Source organism: Rutilus rutilus, assembly GCF_951802725.1.
Source record: "Rutilus rutilus genome assembly, chromosome: 1".
Taxonomy (NCBI): domain Eukaryota; kingdom Metazoa; phylum Chordata; class Actinopteri; order Cypriniformes; family Leuciscidae; genus Rutilus; species Rutilus rutilus.
Window position 1 is genome coordinate 52,877,644 of NC_140209.1, and position 16,651 is coordinate 52,894,294.

The following is a 16,651-nucleotide window of genomic DNA, read 5'->3' on the forward strand; positions in this document are numbered from 1 at the left end:
TATATATACACGTATGTATGTGGTTAGAAGCCTCCATGATCCAATGGTTCAGGTCATGCAGGTGCACTGAAGCTTTGGTGTGTTTGTTCCAGAGGGAATTCCAAATATCACTACTATGGACTGCGGATCAAAGCGAACTCATCTCTGCTCCGACTGATGGAGGACCAGCAGCACCTGGCCATGAGGCAGCAGCCCTTCTCTCAGAAACAGAGGTGAACACACATGCTCTCTGTCATTTCTTGCTCTCAGTCTCTCTGGTTCCTGTGTTTCTCAGTACGTCTGATTCTGTATCCCTGCAGGTTGAAGCCGGTACAGAAGGTGGAGGGAATCACTAACGGGATGTCTTCAGGATCTGGACAGCAACAGCAGCAGCAGCAGAGCTCGGGTCTGTCGGACATCAGCACCCAGGTCCAGCAGTACCAGCAGTTTCTAGGTGAGATTTGATAGTGTTCAATTTATTTTAGTGAATCAGTTTGTTTGAACAAGTCATTATATGGTTGCTGTAATCCTTGATATTTAGATGCGTCCAGAGCTCTCCCCGAATTCCCTGATGTTGACCTGCAGGGTAAAGCTTTACCAGAAGGCATTGAGCTGGAACATCTCAAGAGCTTTCAGCTGCTCTACAGAGAACACTGCGAAGTGAGTCTTGTCTCTTCTTCTCTGTTTGAATCCATTGATTTTCTATTAGCATTGCATTGAATATCTGTTTATGAGCTAAACATCTTTTCAAACTGTTTTTATGTGATGTTGTGTGTTTCTTTAGGCCATTCTTGATGTAATGGTCAACCTTCAGTTCCCTTTGGTGGAGACTCTTTGGAAAACATTTTGGAGGTTCAGTGAAAGTCAGGCAGGAGACTCAGCAACACTAGCTGTGTAAGTTTACTTCTCAGTACAACAAACTCCTTTAGACCAACACATGTCAAGGTTTTCACTGTTACATGCGTTCAGGAGGAATTTATTAATGTGGTTCTTGGGTGGTTGAGGCCTTTCTCCGTGTCTACACCGGATGCGACAGTTGTCGCAACAGCTTGAGGCGGTCTACACACAGGATGCGCCAAAACGACCGATGCAGATCCCTTTGTTCTTTATGTCAGAAGTAGCGTGAACGCTTGAAGTACATCAAAAATAGAACAGGGCATCAGTTTAATGTCGGGAATTTGTAGTGTCGCTTTGCGTAACGTCGCATCTAGTATAGACAGCATCTCTGATTTTAAGGCCCTGTGTTCACCAAAGCATTTTTTCACGCGACAGGTGTATTTTTCCGATTCATTTCAATGGGAGCGCCGTGTTTTTAAAATGCCAGGAGCGTAACGAGGTGCTAAGTATGGAAGCTTGTTTCTGCCATAGAATAAAAAAAAACGGTAATTGTCACTTTTTATCTCAGAATTGTTTGATATAAAGTCGCAATTGCGTAATATAAAGTCAGAATTGTGAGATATAAACTAGCAATTGCGAGAAAAAGTTGCATGAATGGCGTGTTTATATCTCGCAATTCTGACTTTATAACACGCAATTGGGAGATATAAAGTCAGAATTGGGAGATATAAACTGGCAATTCTGAGGAAAAAGTCTTTTTTTCCTTAGAATTGGACTTTATAACTCGCGGAGCTTGTTTCCGCCACAGAATAAAACAAAGAAATAAAGTCAGATTTGCAAGATGTAAATTCGCAATTGTGAGATAAAAAGTCACAATTATATTTTAAATAATAATATTAATTTTATTCTGTGGCGTAAACACGCTTCCATAGCTGAGCGTCTTTTTCATGCTGAAGCGCTGAACACTGTGTTTTTTTTACAGGTCGCAGAGAGTTGAAAAATGTTCAACTTTGGGTAAAAAGCAGCGCTCATCACTGTCACTTTTTACCCAGGAGGGGCGGGACAATACCACACTGACCAACCGTCACATTCCGCTTGTACAACGTCAACAGATGACAAAAAGCATAATAACGGAACAAAATAATTTAAAACAAGAGCCAGAGCAAATACTTTACAATGAATCAACATTTTTATATAGAAACAACACAGAAACAAACTATCTGTGAAATGATTCTATATAATAGCAAGCAGAGCGTCTCAGCTGAAAAACCCCTGCGCTGCCAAAACGCTCTCAAGCGCCCACAGCTAGGCATTTTTTAGCAGAGCGCCTAGCGTTTTCAATTAGCTAAAAACGCTTTGGTGGACACAAGGCCTAATGGGTTCTATTTTCTGTTGTCGTGTTGCGTTGCACCGCTTGCGTCTGGTTTAGACACGGTCTTAGAAATTCTTGAATCGAATATGTTAAAGTAGGCTTCATAGATTTGATGAGTAATTAGACACTAAACACTATCCGTTTTTCTTTGGATGTTTTATTAGACATGATGAGTCGGAGAAGAGGCTGCCCAAGTCATGTTTGGTGCAGCTCTGTAAATATGATCCAGTGCTTCGCTGGAGTCGTGACTGCGACAACACACTGTACCAGGGCCTGGTGGAGATGCTCATCCCAGACGTTCTGAGACCTATTCCCAGTGAGTTGACCAATGTACTCTCACTACAGATTTGCATTTTAATATGCAGCAGTATGTGCAAGAGCCGGTGGTGATCTATCAAGTGAGTCACATTTTGCCAACAGGGGCCTCTTTCACTCACATTCACCTTCATCTTGCCAACTTGTGGGTCAATATCAGGGCTGTTGGGTACCAATTATGGGCGTCCACTGCCAGACAACATCATATATTTTGCTGAAATTAACTCTAAATTCTTTCTCCAGGTGCCTTAACACAAGCCATCCGAAACTTTGCTAAGAGTCTCGAGAGCTGGTTGACTAACGCCATGATGAACATTCCTGAAGAGATGGTTCGTGTCAAGGTCAGTGAAATAAATAAAGAGAAAATCTAAAGACCTTAAATGTTTGTTAAATGTTTGAACGGTTCTCTTATTGAAAGGGTACCCACGTTTCTTGAAAGTATGTGAAAACAAACATAGATCCTTGAAAGTGCTTGAATTAAACTTGAACTAAATTTTGTTAGAGTAGTATGGTGATATCACAAAAATTAGCCTTGATGCACTGCCAAAGCCAGAATGAAACAGCGCTACTGATTGAAGGGAAAGCGGTAAAAACCTGAAAAGCTTATGGATTGTGCAGCAGCCCTGCATGATGTATGCCTGAGAAGCATGGAGCTATTTAACTACCTCAGTGTCAGGGAAGTTCAAATACATCAAAGCTTGGCTCAGTATCAAGCTACATAAAAATTGGTTAATCAAAGTTACAACAAATAACACCTAATAATAGTGTGTATAGGCGCAGCGCTGCTTGTTTACAGATATAACTGGAAAAAACGATATATTTCTGCTGTTCCATAAGCGCCATCTACTGTCAGAGATTGAATTAGCATTTCCATTCAGAGTGTCTGCATTGGTCAACCACTACAGTAGTACAATACCATAAAACATCTGTTTTTATGAATGACTAATAATAGTTAGTGTGCTTGGTCTAACAGGAACTTAAAACAGTGTACTTGTGAAACATAGTAGTCACGCAAGCAATTTTAAAGTAGGGGGGTTTACTAAAATTGAAAGTGTTTAAAGACTTAAAAACTTTCCCTAATGAATTCCATTTGGATTAAGAGAGTTCTCTTTATACTGTTTTAATTTGAAATGATCTTTAACAGCAAAACAAAATCCCTAGTAAATACATACATCCGTGGTATTTTAGCTATTTAAGTTATACATTCCCAACAAACAAATAATTAAACATTAGATAATAAAACTGTTATTTATTGCATCTTTCCTCTGTGAATTGGCTTTTGTTTTTAGGTGACGTCTGCAAGCGCTTTCGCTCAGACTCTGCGTAGATACACCTCTCTAAATCACCTGGCCCAGGCAGCTCGTGCCGTCCTGCAAAACACAGCGCAGATCAACCAGATGCTCAGTGACCTCAACAGAGTGGACTTTGCCAATGTGCAGGTGTGTGTGACTAAACAAATCCCCTCACATTTCAGTTAGATTTGAAACTGGACACTGTATTTATGAGGACTGAACTAGAGCTTTCATCTGTCACCATCTGAGATGAACACTCACTTTATGTATGCATGTGGGTGTTTGTGGTCTGTCTAGCTATCAGGGAAACGGAAACCCAACTGAGTGTTTAGCATAACATACAGTTTGTTTCCTTGAAAGTGATTTTAAATAGTGGTTTTGCTGAGCATGCCAGCCATCATTTAACTGATGATTTTATCCAAAATGACTTTCAGTACACATATTAATAAGGTCACTGCTGGGTAAGGTGTCTTACTCAAGAGCACAGTGGTGATCGTTTGTGGATCAACCCTTGTGGAATGAAAAACATTTTTGGTAACAGTTTGGTCATAGCTTTAACCGCTAGGGCTAGGCCATAACAAAAAGGGAAATGCTGACATTTTCACATTCTCACATTTTTTGAATGTAAATATATAGTTTATTTTGCTGTTTGTGATAGATAGATAGATAGATAGATAGATAGATAGATAGATAGATAGATAGATAGATGATAGATGGATGATGATAGATGGATGGATGGATAGAAAACAAATATAGATAGATAGATAGATAGATAGGTAGATCGATAGATAGATAGATAGATAGATAGATAGATAGATAGATAGATAGATAGATAGATAGGTAGATAGGTAGATCGATAGATAGGTAGATCGATAGGTAGATCGATAGATAGATAGATCGATAGATAGGTAGATCGATAGATAGGTAGATCGATAGGTAGATCGATAGATAGGTAGATCGATAGATAGATAGATAGGTAGATCGATAGATAGGTAGATCGATAGGTAGATCGATAGATAGATAGATCGATAGATAGGTAGATCGATAGATAGATAGATAGATAGATAGGTAGATCGATAGATAGATAGGTAGATCGATAGATAGGTAGATCGATAGGTAGATAGATAGATAGATAGATAGATAGATAGATAGATAGATAGATAGATAGATAGATAGATAGATAGATAGATAGATAGATAGATAGATAGATAGATAGATAGATAGATAGATAGATAGATTGATTGATAGATGGATGATGATAGATGGATGGATGGATAGAAAACAAATATAGATAGATAGATAGGTAGATCGATAGATAGGTAGATCGATAGGTAGATCGATAGATAGATAGATAGATAGGTAGATCGATAGATAGGTAGATCGATAGATAGATAGATCGATAGATAGGTAGATCGATAGGTAGATAGATAGATCGATAGGTAGATAGGTAGATCGATAGATAGATAGGTAGATCGATAGATAGGTAGATCGATAGATCGATAGATAGGTAGATCGATAGGTAGATAGGTAGATAGATAGATAGATAGATAGATAGATAGATAGATAGATAGATAGATAGATAGATAGATCGATAGATAGGTAGATCGATAGGTAGATAGATAGATCGATAGGTAGATAGGTAGATCGATAGATAGGTAGATCGATAGATCGATAGATAGGTAGATCGATAGGTAGATAGATAGATCGATAGGTAGATAGGTAGATAGATAGATAGATAGATAGATAGATAGATAGATAGATAGATAGATAGATAGATAGATAGATAGATAGATAGATAGATAGATAGATCGATAGATAGGTAGATCGATAGGTAGATAGATAGATCGATAGGTAGATAGGTAGATTTATAGATAGGTAGATCGATAGGTAGATAGATAGATCGATAGGTAGATAGGTAGATAGATAGATAGATAGGTAGATCGATAGATAGATAGATAGGTAGGTAGATCGATAGATAGATAGGTAGATCGATAGATAGGTAGATCGATAGATAGATAGATAGATAGATAGATAGATAGATAGATAGATAGATAGATAGATAGATAGATAGATAGAAAAAAATAGAGATAGATAGATAGGTAGATCGATAGATGGATGGATGGATGGATGGATGGATGGATAGAAAACAAATATAGATAGATAGATAGAAAATATATATATATATATATATATTTAGAGAGATAGATAGATAGATAGACAGATGGTTCTTAATATCAAAATGTAAAAAACCAAAAAACAGTTTTTGCTGCTTAATATTTTTGTGGAAACCCTGATACGCTAAAAGAACAGCATTTATTTTAAATATGTTTTGTAACATTATAAATGTCTTTACTGTCACTTCTTATCAATTTAATGCGCCCTTGCTGAATAGAAATTTTATTTTATTTTATTTTTGTACTTCATGGTTTCCTCAAAAATATGAAGCAGCACAACTGTGTTCAGCGTTGATAATAATAATAAATGCTTCTTGAGCAGTGAATCGGCATATCAGAATGATCTCTGAAGGATCATTAATAGATATTCCATTTAGTTCAGGTTTTTGAATCCCCATGTGCTTCCTCCTGTAGGAACAGGCCTCTTGGGTGTGCCGGTGTGAGGACCGGGTGGTGCAGCGGCTGGAGCAGGACTTTAAACTGACCCTTCAGCAGCAGAACTCTCTGGAGCAGTGGGCAGCCTGGCTGGATGGTGTGGTCTCGCAGGTCTTAAAGCCGTACCAGTCCAGCTCTGCCTTTCCAAAAGCAGCTAAACTCTTCCTGCTGAAGTGGAGCTTTTACAGGTGAGCTCCAGAAGGTTGTACTAACATTAGGCTTGTGCTCATCACGAGGGATTTGTTCTCTGGGGTGGACAAGAACATGAAGTGACACATTAATCCTGTTCCAAAACCTCCTGAGAACTGTTTTCTGTTTGAAATGGATTCCTGTGATGGCAAGGTGAATTTTGAGTGGGAATCACAACTGAGTTTTCAGCATCATTACTCCAGTCTTCAGTGTCACATGATCCTTCAGAAATCATTCTAATATTATGATTCGCTTTCTTATTATTATCACTGTTGTGGAAACTGTGATACATTTATTTCAGGATTCTTTGATGAATAGAAAGCTCAAAACAACAGCATTTGTTGCAGTCTGCGCACAATATAATAATTTGTTCCCTCGTTTTACTAAACCGTGGCTACACTGTAATCCATTCCCTTGTTTTAGTTCAATCAAACTGAGGGAAAGAAATTAGTACAGTGTGGCTATGAACAAATGGGAAGTGGGAACAAATTCTTATTTTGTGGCCACGATATGTTTATTTTTGTCCGTATGTCATGTTACAAAGTATGCTGGCAAATTGTAATTTTGATAAAGAGATAATAATAATGGGGGATTTTAATATAAACTGGGAGGATAGATCAGTCAGGAAAAAACTCAAACAAATAACAGATCGTTTCGACCTCACACAGGTAATTAAGGGCCCTACAAGAGTAACCCAGTCAACCAAAACCCAGATTGACCTGGTATTCAGCAATAGACCAGAAAGGGTTACAAAGTCACTCAACATGATTACGGGACTATCTGACCACAACTTAGTACTTTTGGTGAGAAAATGAACAAAAAAGAGATTTGGTGTCTCTAATGTTAAAGACCAGGAATCATTTAGAATACCTAATAAAGACCAAGAACATTTTAAAAACACAGTGAATAATTTTAAACTGGAAAAGATGTCCATGAGGGAAGCAGGACACTCTCAAGTAAACTACAGTGTATTATTAAAAAATTCACTTGTAGGTATACACATAGGAAAAAGAGAAGTAGTCTCCCTTGGATTAGTGCAGATATCCTGAAGAAAATGAAAGAGCGTGACCTTGCATTGAAAAGGGCTATTAAAACAAACCTGTCACATGATAAACATCATTTTGGTATGCTAAGGAATGTTGTAACATCCATGTTGAGAAAGTCTAGGGCTAACTTTTTTCTGACCATAATTAGCGAGGCAAGTTAGTATGGGACCAACTAAAAAAATTAATGGGCCAAGAACATAAAACAAGAAAACCTGTTGAACTAACGGTGGATGAAAAGCGTATTAGGAACCCAGCGCAAGTAGCTACCACATTTAATCATTATTTTGTTGACTCGGTTACAGCCGTTGCCCAGAGCTTCCAACCTGTAAATGTTGTGGTGTGTAAAACCCCATCAACAGAACTTGCCAGTCCCATCCCATCACAAAAATTATGAATCATTCCATATGTCAAGCAGAATTTCCAAACATATGGAAAACAGCTATTGTATCACCCGTTTTTAAATCAGGAAACCCACAATCCGTCTCTAATTATAGACCTATCAGTATCCTACCTGTAATGTCTAAGGTCCTTGAGAAATGGACATCTGATCAGATAAAAGACCATTTAAATAATAGCTCTCTTCATCTTCACGCACTACAGTTCGGATTTCGACCTAACCATTCAACTGAGTCAGCAAATTGCTATTTTATTGATAAAATCAAGTTAAAATCAAGTAGGAGCGGTCTTTCTTGACCTTAGAAAAGCATTCGATACAGTAAACCATCGTATCCTATTGGCTAAATTATCCTCTTTTAATCTCTCAGATAAGGTATTAAAATGGATAAACTCATATCTCTGTCAACGATTACAAACTGTTCATGTTGATAATAATCAGTCGGAGCCCCTCCCTCTGTCGACCGGCCTGCCACAAGGCTCCATATTATCCCCTGTCTTATTCTGTATGTACATTAACGATCTACCACTGGGGTGTGTCCGGAGGTTAACATTCATATGTACGCGGATGACACAGTTTTATATGTACATGGATCTTCAAAAACTGAGGTAGCTGGAAAGCTTACAAATGTGATGGTTAAAGTAACAAAATGGTTGAATGAATCGTGTTTACAACTTAATATGTCAAAAACTGTGGGTATGTACTTTACAAAATCACATAAGGTAAACAAAGATGCAGATATCCTAGTGTCAGGGGAAAAAATACAAATTGTTCAAGAATACAAATATCTCGGCATTTATCTAGACACCAAATTAAATTTTAGATCACATATAAAGCAAACATGTAAAAAAGTCAAATTTAATTTAGTTAACTTCCGATTTATTAGAAATTCAATGTCCATTCAAGCGGCCAAAACCTTCATGCACTCAATGATTCTATCTTATTTTACCTATTGTTTAACGAGCTGGTCCCAGTCTAACTCGACTACTCTGAAACCACTACAATCTTTATACAAACAGACACTCAAAGTACTTGACAAGAAACCAAAACATTTTCACCACTGCGCTATTATATTAAAATACAATATTTTAAGCTGGGAAAATGTAATTAAGTTCACAAATTGCTGTCAGGTCTATAAAATCTTACATGGAATGTAAATGCCATTGGTGATTTTGTCAAACTTAGAACAACCACACACAGAATCACCAGAGGAGTGTCAAGAGGTGACTGTATTATTCCACTTAGAAAAAGTCGCTTTTAGTCAGTCCGCCTTCTCTGTTAGGGCTTCTCAGGAGTGGAACACCATTCCGTCATCAATCAGAGACATCGACACATATAGCCTTTTTCGATCACATCTGAAACATTGGCTTATTAGTATTCAGACCTGTCAACACTAAAGTCTTGTTTTTGCCCGTTTGTGTTATAGTTATGAATGTGTGTCTTTGTTTCGTGATTTTGATTTTTTTATTTCTGTATAACCTTGCTAATGATGTTAAAACTGATCATCTTCATATGCGTCTAACAAATGGTTTAACCTGTTACACCGACAAGGCATGCTACTTGCTGCTACTGCCTGTGTATATAATTAGGATGCTTTTCAGAACTAATTTTAGTGAGATTTTCATAATTACCGTCTACTGTAGCTACGCTGTAGCAGACATATTTGTATTTACATGCAAATTCTTAAAAAAATTGTACTCTCCCTAGGGTGCCACTGTACATCTGGCAAACTAGCCACTGGCATGTTACAGGCATACTGTTGTAAATATGCATTGTCCTGTTAAATAAATAAATAAAATAATAATAATGTGCGGGGCTCCGTAAGTATATAATGAAATAACGAACTAAAATTAAAGCACAAATATAAAAAATACATTAAATTTATAATAAAACACTTAATTTGAACTAATTTATTAGTTACTAATAAACTTTATAAATATAATATAAATATAAAGTTATTTTTAAAATTCATTTTACATTTATAATTAAAAAGAAAAAATACAGTATAATAAAAAAAAAGTATTAATTATTGAGAAAGATTGTCTATTTTTCTACTTTTTTTTTTCAAAAAAAACTATATTTTGTAGTTTTGAATAAAATATGCCTATATTTTAATAAAATATATCTATATATAATTTCCTCCAACTCTGTTAGACTTCTTGAAAAAGTTTTTTGCAATTCATTGTGGGACTCCGGTATCCATGACAGATGTGTGCAACGCTCCCTTAGATTTTTCTAAAACAATAAATCCTTAAAGGCAACACAATTTTGCTGTTTGGAGCAGTTTTTTACATTGCGTGTTAGGTTTGCACTAACTGTTGGTGCCACTGACTGTACTTTCAAGTATGTTTCCCTCTTACTCATCTCATGCGTCTTCCCCACCCAACAAATCTCTTCTTTCTCACACTTCCTGTATTCTTTCTTTGTTCTCTCTTTAGCTCGATGGTGATCAGAGACCTGACTCTCCGCAGTGCTGCGAGCTTCGGCTCATTTCACCTAATCCGTCTGCTCTATGATGAGTACATGTACTATCTGATCGAGCACAGAGTTGCCCAGGCCAAGGGTGAAACTCCCATTGCAGTCATGGGAGAGGTACAAACGCACACGCACTCAGAAACAAAAATCGTTAATCTCAGACACGCTTCTCGTTTCGATGAGTTATACAAAACAAAATTGCGTCATGCTACTCATAACAGGATGTAAGACTGAGGGAACTGTGAATGACTGAGTCTGAATTGAAAAGAGTGTTTTAAATGTCCTAATTCTCTCTTTTGCTCTTTAAGTTTGCGAGTCTTGGCCGAAGTCTGAACCCACTCGATCCTGATAAAGGTTGGTAGTTTTACGCACAAAAACCAAACACTTAATAATCTTTTAAATAACAAACAAGCACACGGATAGATTTGCTATGCCAAAGCTTGATATATTCTCAATCACAAGACTTGTAATTGTTTCTCCTTCATTTACAAAATTCGGGTTTAGTGAAAAAAATGGCATTAGCTTCCCAAAGGACTCTAGTAACCACATAGCAATGCACTAAAACATTCAGAACACCTAGCAACCAACCAAAACACCCTTGCATCATGGAAGTGGCTTGAGGAAGTGTGCACCACTCACCATTAAGTGTATTTTTAAAGGCACAGTATGTAAGTTTCGCCGCTAAAGTCCTCTTATTCAAACAATACCAAAGGCGTAGCTTGACGGCGTGAATGAGCGTGGAATCATGGGAGTTGTCGTCTTCACCTCCTCAGCCGAAGGAAAGCAATCCGATAGGACTCAGGCAGGCTCATGAGCTAATGTATAAACGTTTTTATTAACGTTACTGTGGTATGAAGCAGGGTCGAGAGCCTGGGACATTTTACGTTGCTGTTTTTATAATGCTTAAATGCAGGAGTCGGCCACTGACGCTCCTTTCATTTTGTTTTTTTATGCATATTTTACGATGAAATGTTACGTTAGTCACATGAAAAGATAGCATTATCTCTGAGGCATGGTAAATACATGTTACTCGCTACGCGCTACATGCTACATGTAACTTATAAGAAAACAAGAGATTCAAACAATAAGACTTATGATGATGAATGATACACGGGGCAACTTTTTGAGCAATGTTGCTGGGCAATGTTGCCGCCAACGGGCAACCAGGTGAGACACAGGGACCACAACCGATCTAAATGATCCAGATAGAAATTTGTTGCCCATTATCAATGGGAAAGTGCCCAGGCAACTTTGCTCATTGCTCAAAAGCATCACCTTAACTGTGTTGGGCTATTTAACAATGAAAGTATCCAAACTGTTGCTCACCTGTCTAATAAAACACATAATATGTTAAAGCGTCTTTCGTGTTTCCATGGTTTCTACGGAGGTAAAACCGGAAACCGGTGTTAACGCAGATATGACGTCATTGACAGGCGACGCAATGACACTGGTTAAAATAGCGGATTTCTTTGGATTTAAACATTGTTGGAAACATTTGGGATGATTTAAGTACACAAGTGAAAAAGTGGTTTTTGGATATTTTAATAAAAGAAATTGTACATATTGTGCCTTTAAACGTATTTATATTAATTATTATTTACAGTGATTTATAATTAAAACGTCTGACATTTTAAAATGTAAATTACATTATCGATTTTTTAAAAAAGTTTTAAAAATAAACACAAAAATACTTTGAATTTATATTAAAATAATACAAATGTATGTGTATTTTAAATACATTCATTATTATTTAATGTAATGAAGATTAATTGATAATAAATCTGATATTTTTTAAGTATTTTACGTGTTTTGAAAATATGTATAAAAAAAGAAAAATACACATAATTTCTAATAATAAAAATGTATAGGTATTTATAATAATAGGCAACAATAAGTAATTCTTATGTTCAGTAATAAAGTTTTATTGTACTTTTAAAATTATTATGAATCATTTTTAGTACTGAATAAAAATTGTATTCACGTATTTTTATAATTGACATTCTCTGTATGTCTGTGTGCCTCAGAAGAGGAAGAGGAGGAGGAAGAAGACAGTGAGGATGAGTGTCAGGAGTTGTCTCTGCAGTCTGATATGGGCGCTATCGGGGACGAATCTCTGGAACCGCCCGCCAAGCTGGCTCGAACCGACCAGAGGGTGCTGTTCACCACAGGAAGCATGGATAACTGAGAACTTAAACACACACACACACACACACACACACACGCCCCTACAAGCACACACTCCACATGATAATCACCCCTGATTTGTGCACTTAAACCAACACCACATGCATCTAAAAAACATAAATGCTGCAGCTTACATATTTACACAACATTTCAGATGTTCGTATGTACATTTCCATGCCCGTCGATGTCTCAAATGCACATGTACACAAGCATTCACTGAAACACACAGACACACACGCTCATAACATGAACGCATCATATCGAGATCTTAGACCGGGTGTATCGCTCGCTAAGAATAGCCCTTGAATCTAAACCTGATTCTGTGTCTATAGCTGTTAAGAACACAAATGAAAACCGCTGCGACTGGATCCCAAGAGTCGTTCGTGACGGACTGAACTCCGATTGGCTACTGAAACCCTTGAATGAAACTGTCAGTCAACCTATAAGGGTTGCGTAGGGAGAAAAGATGGACTGTAAAGTGTGCGTGTTGTGTGTTGATGTATACTTTTCTGCCTATCCGTGTGTTGTTTGTGTGATGGCGAGTGACCCCGGGACCTTATCGTTTTATTGGCTAATGGCTATAGCGCGAATGCGTGTGTTTTTGTGCATGTGCGAATGACCGTTCGTGGATTTCAAGAAGTGTTGATAGTTGTTTTGGTCAGTGGTACCATTTTTTTTTAGTTCTCGATGCCTTCAGTGACTGCCATGTCATTAAATGTTTAAAAAGCATATTATAGCCCAGCTCTTTAAAAACTCGATTTCCCATGAGTCTACTAGGTGTACGTGATTCAGCTGGGTTCTGTTAGAAAATGAAAAAATAATAATTCTAGGGCTAGGATACATACCTCTGCAAATGACAGCAGTTTGCCAGAAACGAGAGGAAGGTTTTTTTGTCCCCCAGTATGTCTTTGCTCTCTTCTTTATTTATTTATTTATTTAAAAACATTTTGTTGCACTTTTTCCTCTTGAGGTTGGTACAAGACATTAGATGTTTCTGTCCTTTTACTTTTTTTTTTTAATATGGTCACATGGTGACAATCTTGATGTGTACAGCATTGTCTAACACTGTTCAGTGCATATTTGATGGTTTGCTGTGTATTTGAGATTCGGGTCAAGATATTTTACCAGAACTCTTCGAACAAACTTTGACACCACTGCCCATATAGCTAGGAAATGTAGAAGTAGAGAGCGAAAAGATCTTCCTGCCCTGTCCTTCTCAAGACTCATTCGTTTAATCCTTTTCTTGTGTTGTGGCATTAATGATTATTTATTGATCGATTTGAGAGACCTAAAGTACATTAAAACTATATCCCATATCATTCAACATATGTAAACAATGATTTTTTTTTTTGCTGCTGTATATCTGATGGGAGTATTGAGCAGCGCACAAGATGCTGACTGATCTCAAACCAGCATATAAAGCTTTTCTTTCTCTCTGAGTCTCTTGATAGAACCACAAGAAACATATCACAATCTCTAGATCCTCTCTGTATGACAGCCATAACAAAATTAATTTCCCTTTTCCCTTTTTTTTTTAACGTTGTTTCCATTTCTTGCTTAAAAAAAAAAAAAAAGTCAAACAACAAAGTTGTTGAGTCAAACACAAAAAAAGTGTGGCAGTGTTTTGAGTAATCTGAACCATGAGAATGGATGTGCCTTTGCCGTTATCAAATTGAATCCAGATGTTTTTAATTTAAAATATGAATAAATTAATAATTTCTAAAATTGTGAATTGTTTCAAATATGTAGTTATATCAAGTTCTACTTTTTTTTTTTTTTTCTCAAGCACTCTTAAAACCTGCCGTTTCACATCTACGTTGTTGAAGGTGTCTTGCTAACAACCTAACTGCAGTTTGTAAGTGTGATATCCTGCCCAAAAAAAAAAAAAAAAGCAAACGTGACAAAGAAACATGTGGTAATGAGAGGGGGTTCATGCATTTACTTGCCAAGGTACTTTCCTGTCAGACTGTCACACTATGTGCCTCAGACATTTCTGAGAAAAGCAACTCATCAATATCGAGAAAAAAGAAAGGCAAAGCCAGAAACTTTTGGTGGTGGTACTAAGAAGCAAACTGAATTTTCAGTTACTTAGTCTCCAGTGTCACATGTTTCTTCAGAAATCATTCCAAATTTCTCATTATTATGAATGTTTTTTTTAAAGTAATTATTTAATAAATTTAATATTTATTATTATTATTATTATTATTATTTTATAATAATTGTGGTGGGGTGCGGATCATGATACCCTGCCATTCAAAAGCTTGGGGTATGTAAGATAAAAAAATAAATAAAAAAAAAAAATTATACTTTGATTTAGCAAAGGCACATTAAATTGATTTAAAAAAAAGACAGTAAAGACATTTATGAAATTAATAAATATTACTAAAAAATATATATTTATAAATGCTGTTCTTTTGAGTTTTCTATTCACCAAAGAATCCTGAAAAAATCAGTTTCCACAAAAAATAATAAGCAGCACAACTGTGTTTGACAATGATAATAATAAGAAAAGATTCTTGAGCATCAAATCATCATATCAGTATGATTTCTGAAGGATCATGTGACACTGAAGACTGGAGTCATGATGCTGAAAATTCAGCTTTGGATCACAGGAATAAATTAAATTTTTAAATATATTACAACAGAAACCAGTTCATTTAAAATGTAATAATATTTCACAGAATTAATATTTTTACTGTATTTTTAATCAAATTAATTGCAGCCAACTACTTTCAAAAACATCACACACACACACATTTGTGGTTAGCACTACAGGAGTGTTCACTGTAGAGAGAAGTTTAGAAGGTCTGGTGGACATTTTCAGTCAGACCACAGAGCTGTCTATCAAATAGATTTATTCAAATAGAATAAATAAAAAATTTGTCCACACAGGCAACTATTTAGGGGAGGTTCCATGTTTGACCATCAATAGGGGGCAGTATAACATTGCTTGTGGTTGAAGTAAGACCAAATGTGTAGGAGGAAAGATGTTTTTTTGTTGTTGTTTTTTTTCAGTAATGCTGGCACACACATCACAGGACAAGAGAGACATTATAATTTGACATTAGACGAAGCAGAAAGCTGGTAGTTTATCAAACCTGGTGTATTCACTTTAATTTTACACTCTTCAAAATAAAGTTTCTTTATTAGCATTCATGGTTTAACGAAGACCCTTTAACATCCCTAAAACTGGAAGGTGTTTTTTTATTTTTTTTATAGTGGAACATTTTTCTTTAGATTATGTTCTTTAAACGAAGAAAAAATGAAACTCTCAAAGGTTCTTTTATAACCCAAAAATGGTTCATCTATGGCATTGCTGCAAAAAAAACCCAAACAAACAACCTTATTTTGGACCCTTAATTTTTGTGTTCATCTAGTTTAAAGAAGAGCCCAATTGAATTGTATTTGTTTTGGCAATATCAAACAACTTTCAGAACTTGGCTGCAGCTGTCTGAACAGATGCTTAATGACAAAACTGTTTTCGATTGCTTAGGACTGGATGAGTTTTTGGACTGGAGAAATGTCACTGAACAACAGGCCCTCTCTCAACAGCTGCAGTTAGTATCTTAAACTTGAAGTGACAACAGTCTGATCAGTACATCATGACAGCTTCTTGACCAAAAGTGTCTTTAATTATCACTGTACTTTTGGAAGTTAGCGAGTAAATGCTTTTCTTTCTAAATGTTTCTAAATTAACACTGGTCATTTTTATTCAGTCTTTTTTTTTAAATCTGTTTTGTTGCTATGTGCTACATGTCTGTTTAACCCACAAGTGTTATTGCAGATAAGGGGATTTCAGAGTTTTCAAACTGAACTGATGTGACAAAACACACTTGTGGCTTTTCACACTGCCCTTATCATCGTTCTAAACCTTATTTTAACCCCAGGAACGTTTCACCCTTGTAATTTAGAAGCATTCTTACTTTTTGTGCGAAAAGTCCATTCAGGAAAAACGTAAC

General features: G+C 36.4%; 1 protein-coding gene across 4 annotated transcripts in view; it reads left to right on the forward strand.

The window, feature by feature from the left end:
• The window catches only part of rfx1a (regulatory factor X, 1a (influences HLA class II expression)), a 34,572-nt gene extending 20,556 nt beyond the window's left edge, over nt 1-14,016 (forward strand). For all 4 annotated transcript variants that reach the window (XM_084385862.1, XM_084385860.1, XM_084385861.1 and 1 more), the window contains exons 8-18: nt 93-212; nt 300-433; nt 521-639; nt 764-873; nt 2,353-2,504; nt 2,747-2,844; nt 3,793-3,942; nt 6,384-6,592; nt 10,472-10,625; nt 10,817-10,862; nt 12,533-14,016. In XM_084385862.1, coding sequence (XP_084241988.1) covers nt 93-212; nt 300-433; nt 521-639; nt 764-873; nt 2,353-2,504; nt 2,747-2,844; nt 3,793-3,942; nt 6,384-6,592; nt 10,472-10,625; nt 10,817-10,862; nt 12,533-12,693 — 1,453 coding nt within the window. In that variant the 3' untranslated portion in view covers nt 12,694-14,016. The remainder of the gene's footprint in view (nt 1-92; nt 213-299; nt 434-520; nt 640-763; nt 874-2,352; nt 2,505-2,746; nt 2,845-3,792; nt 3,943-6,383; nt 6,593-10,471; nt 10,626-10,816; nt 10,863-12,532) is intronic.
• The last annotated feature ends 2,635 nt before the right edge of the window (nt 14,017-16,651 follow it).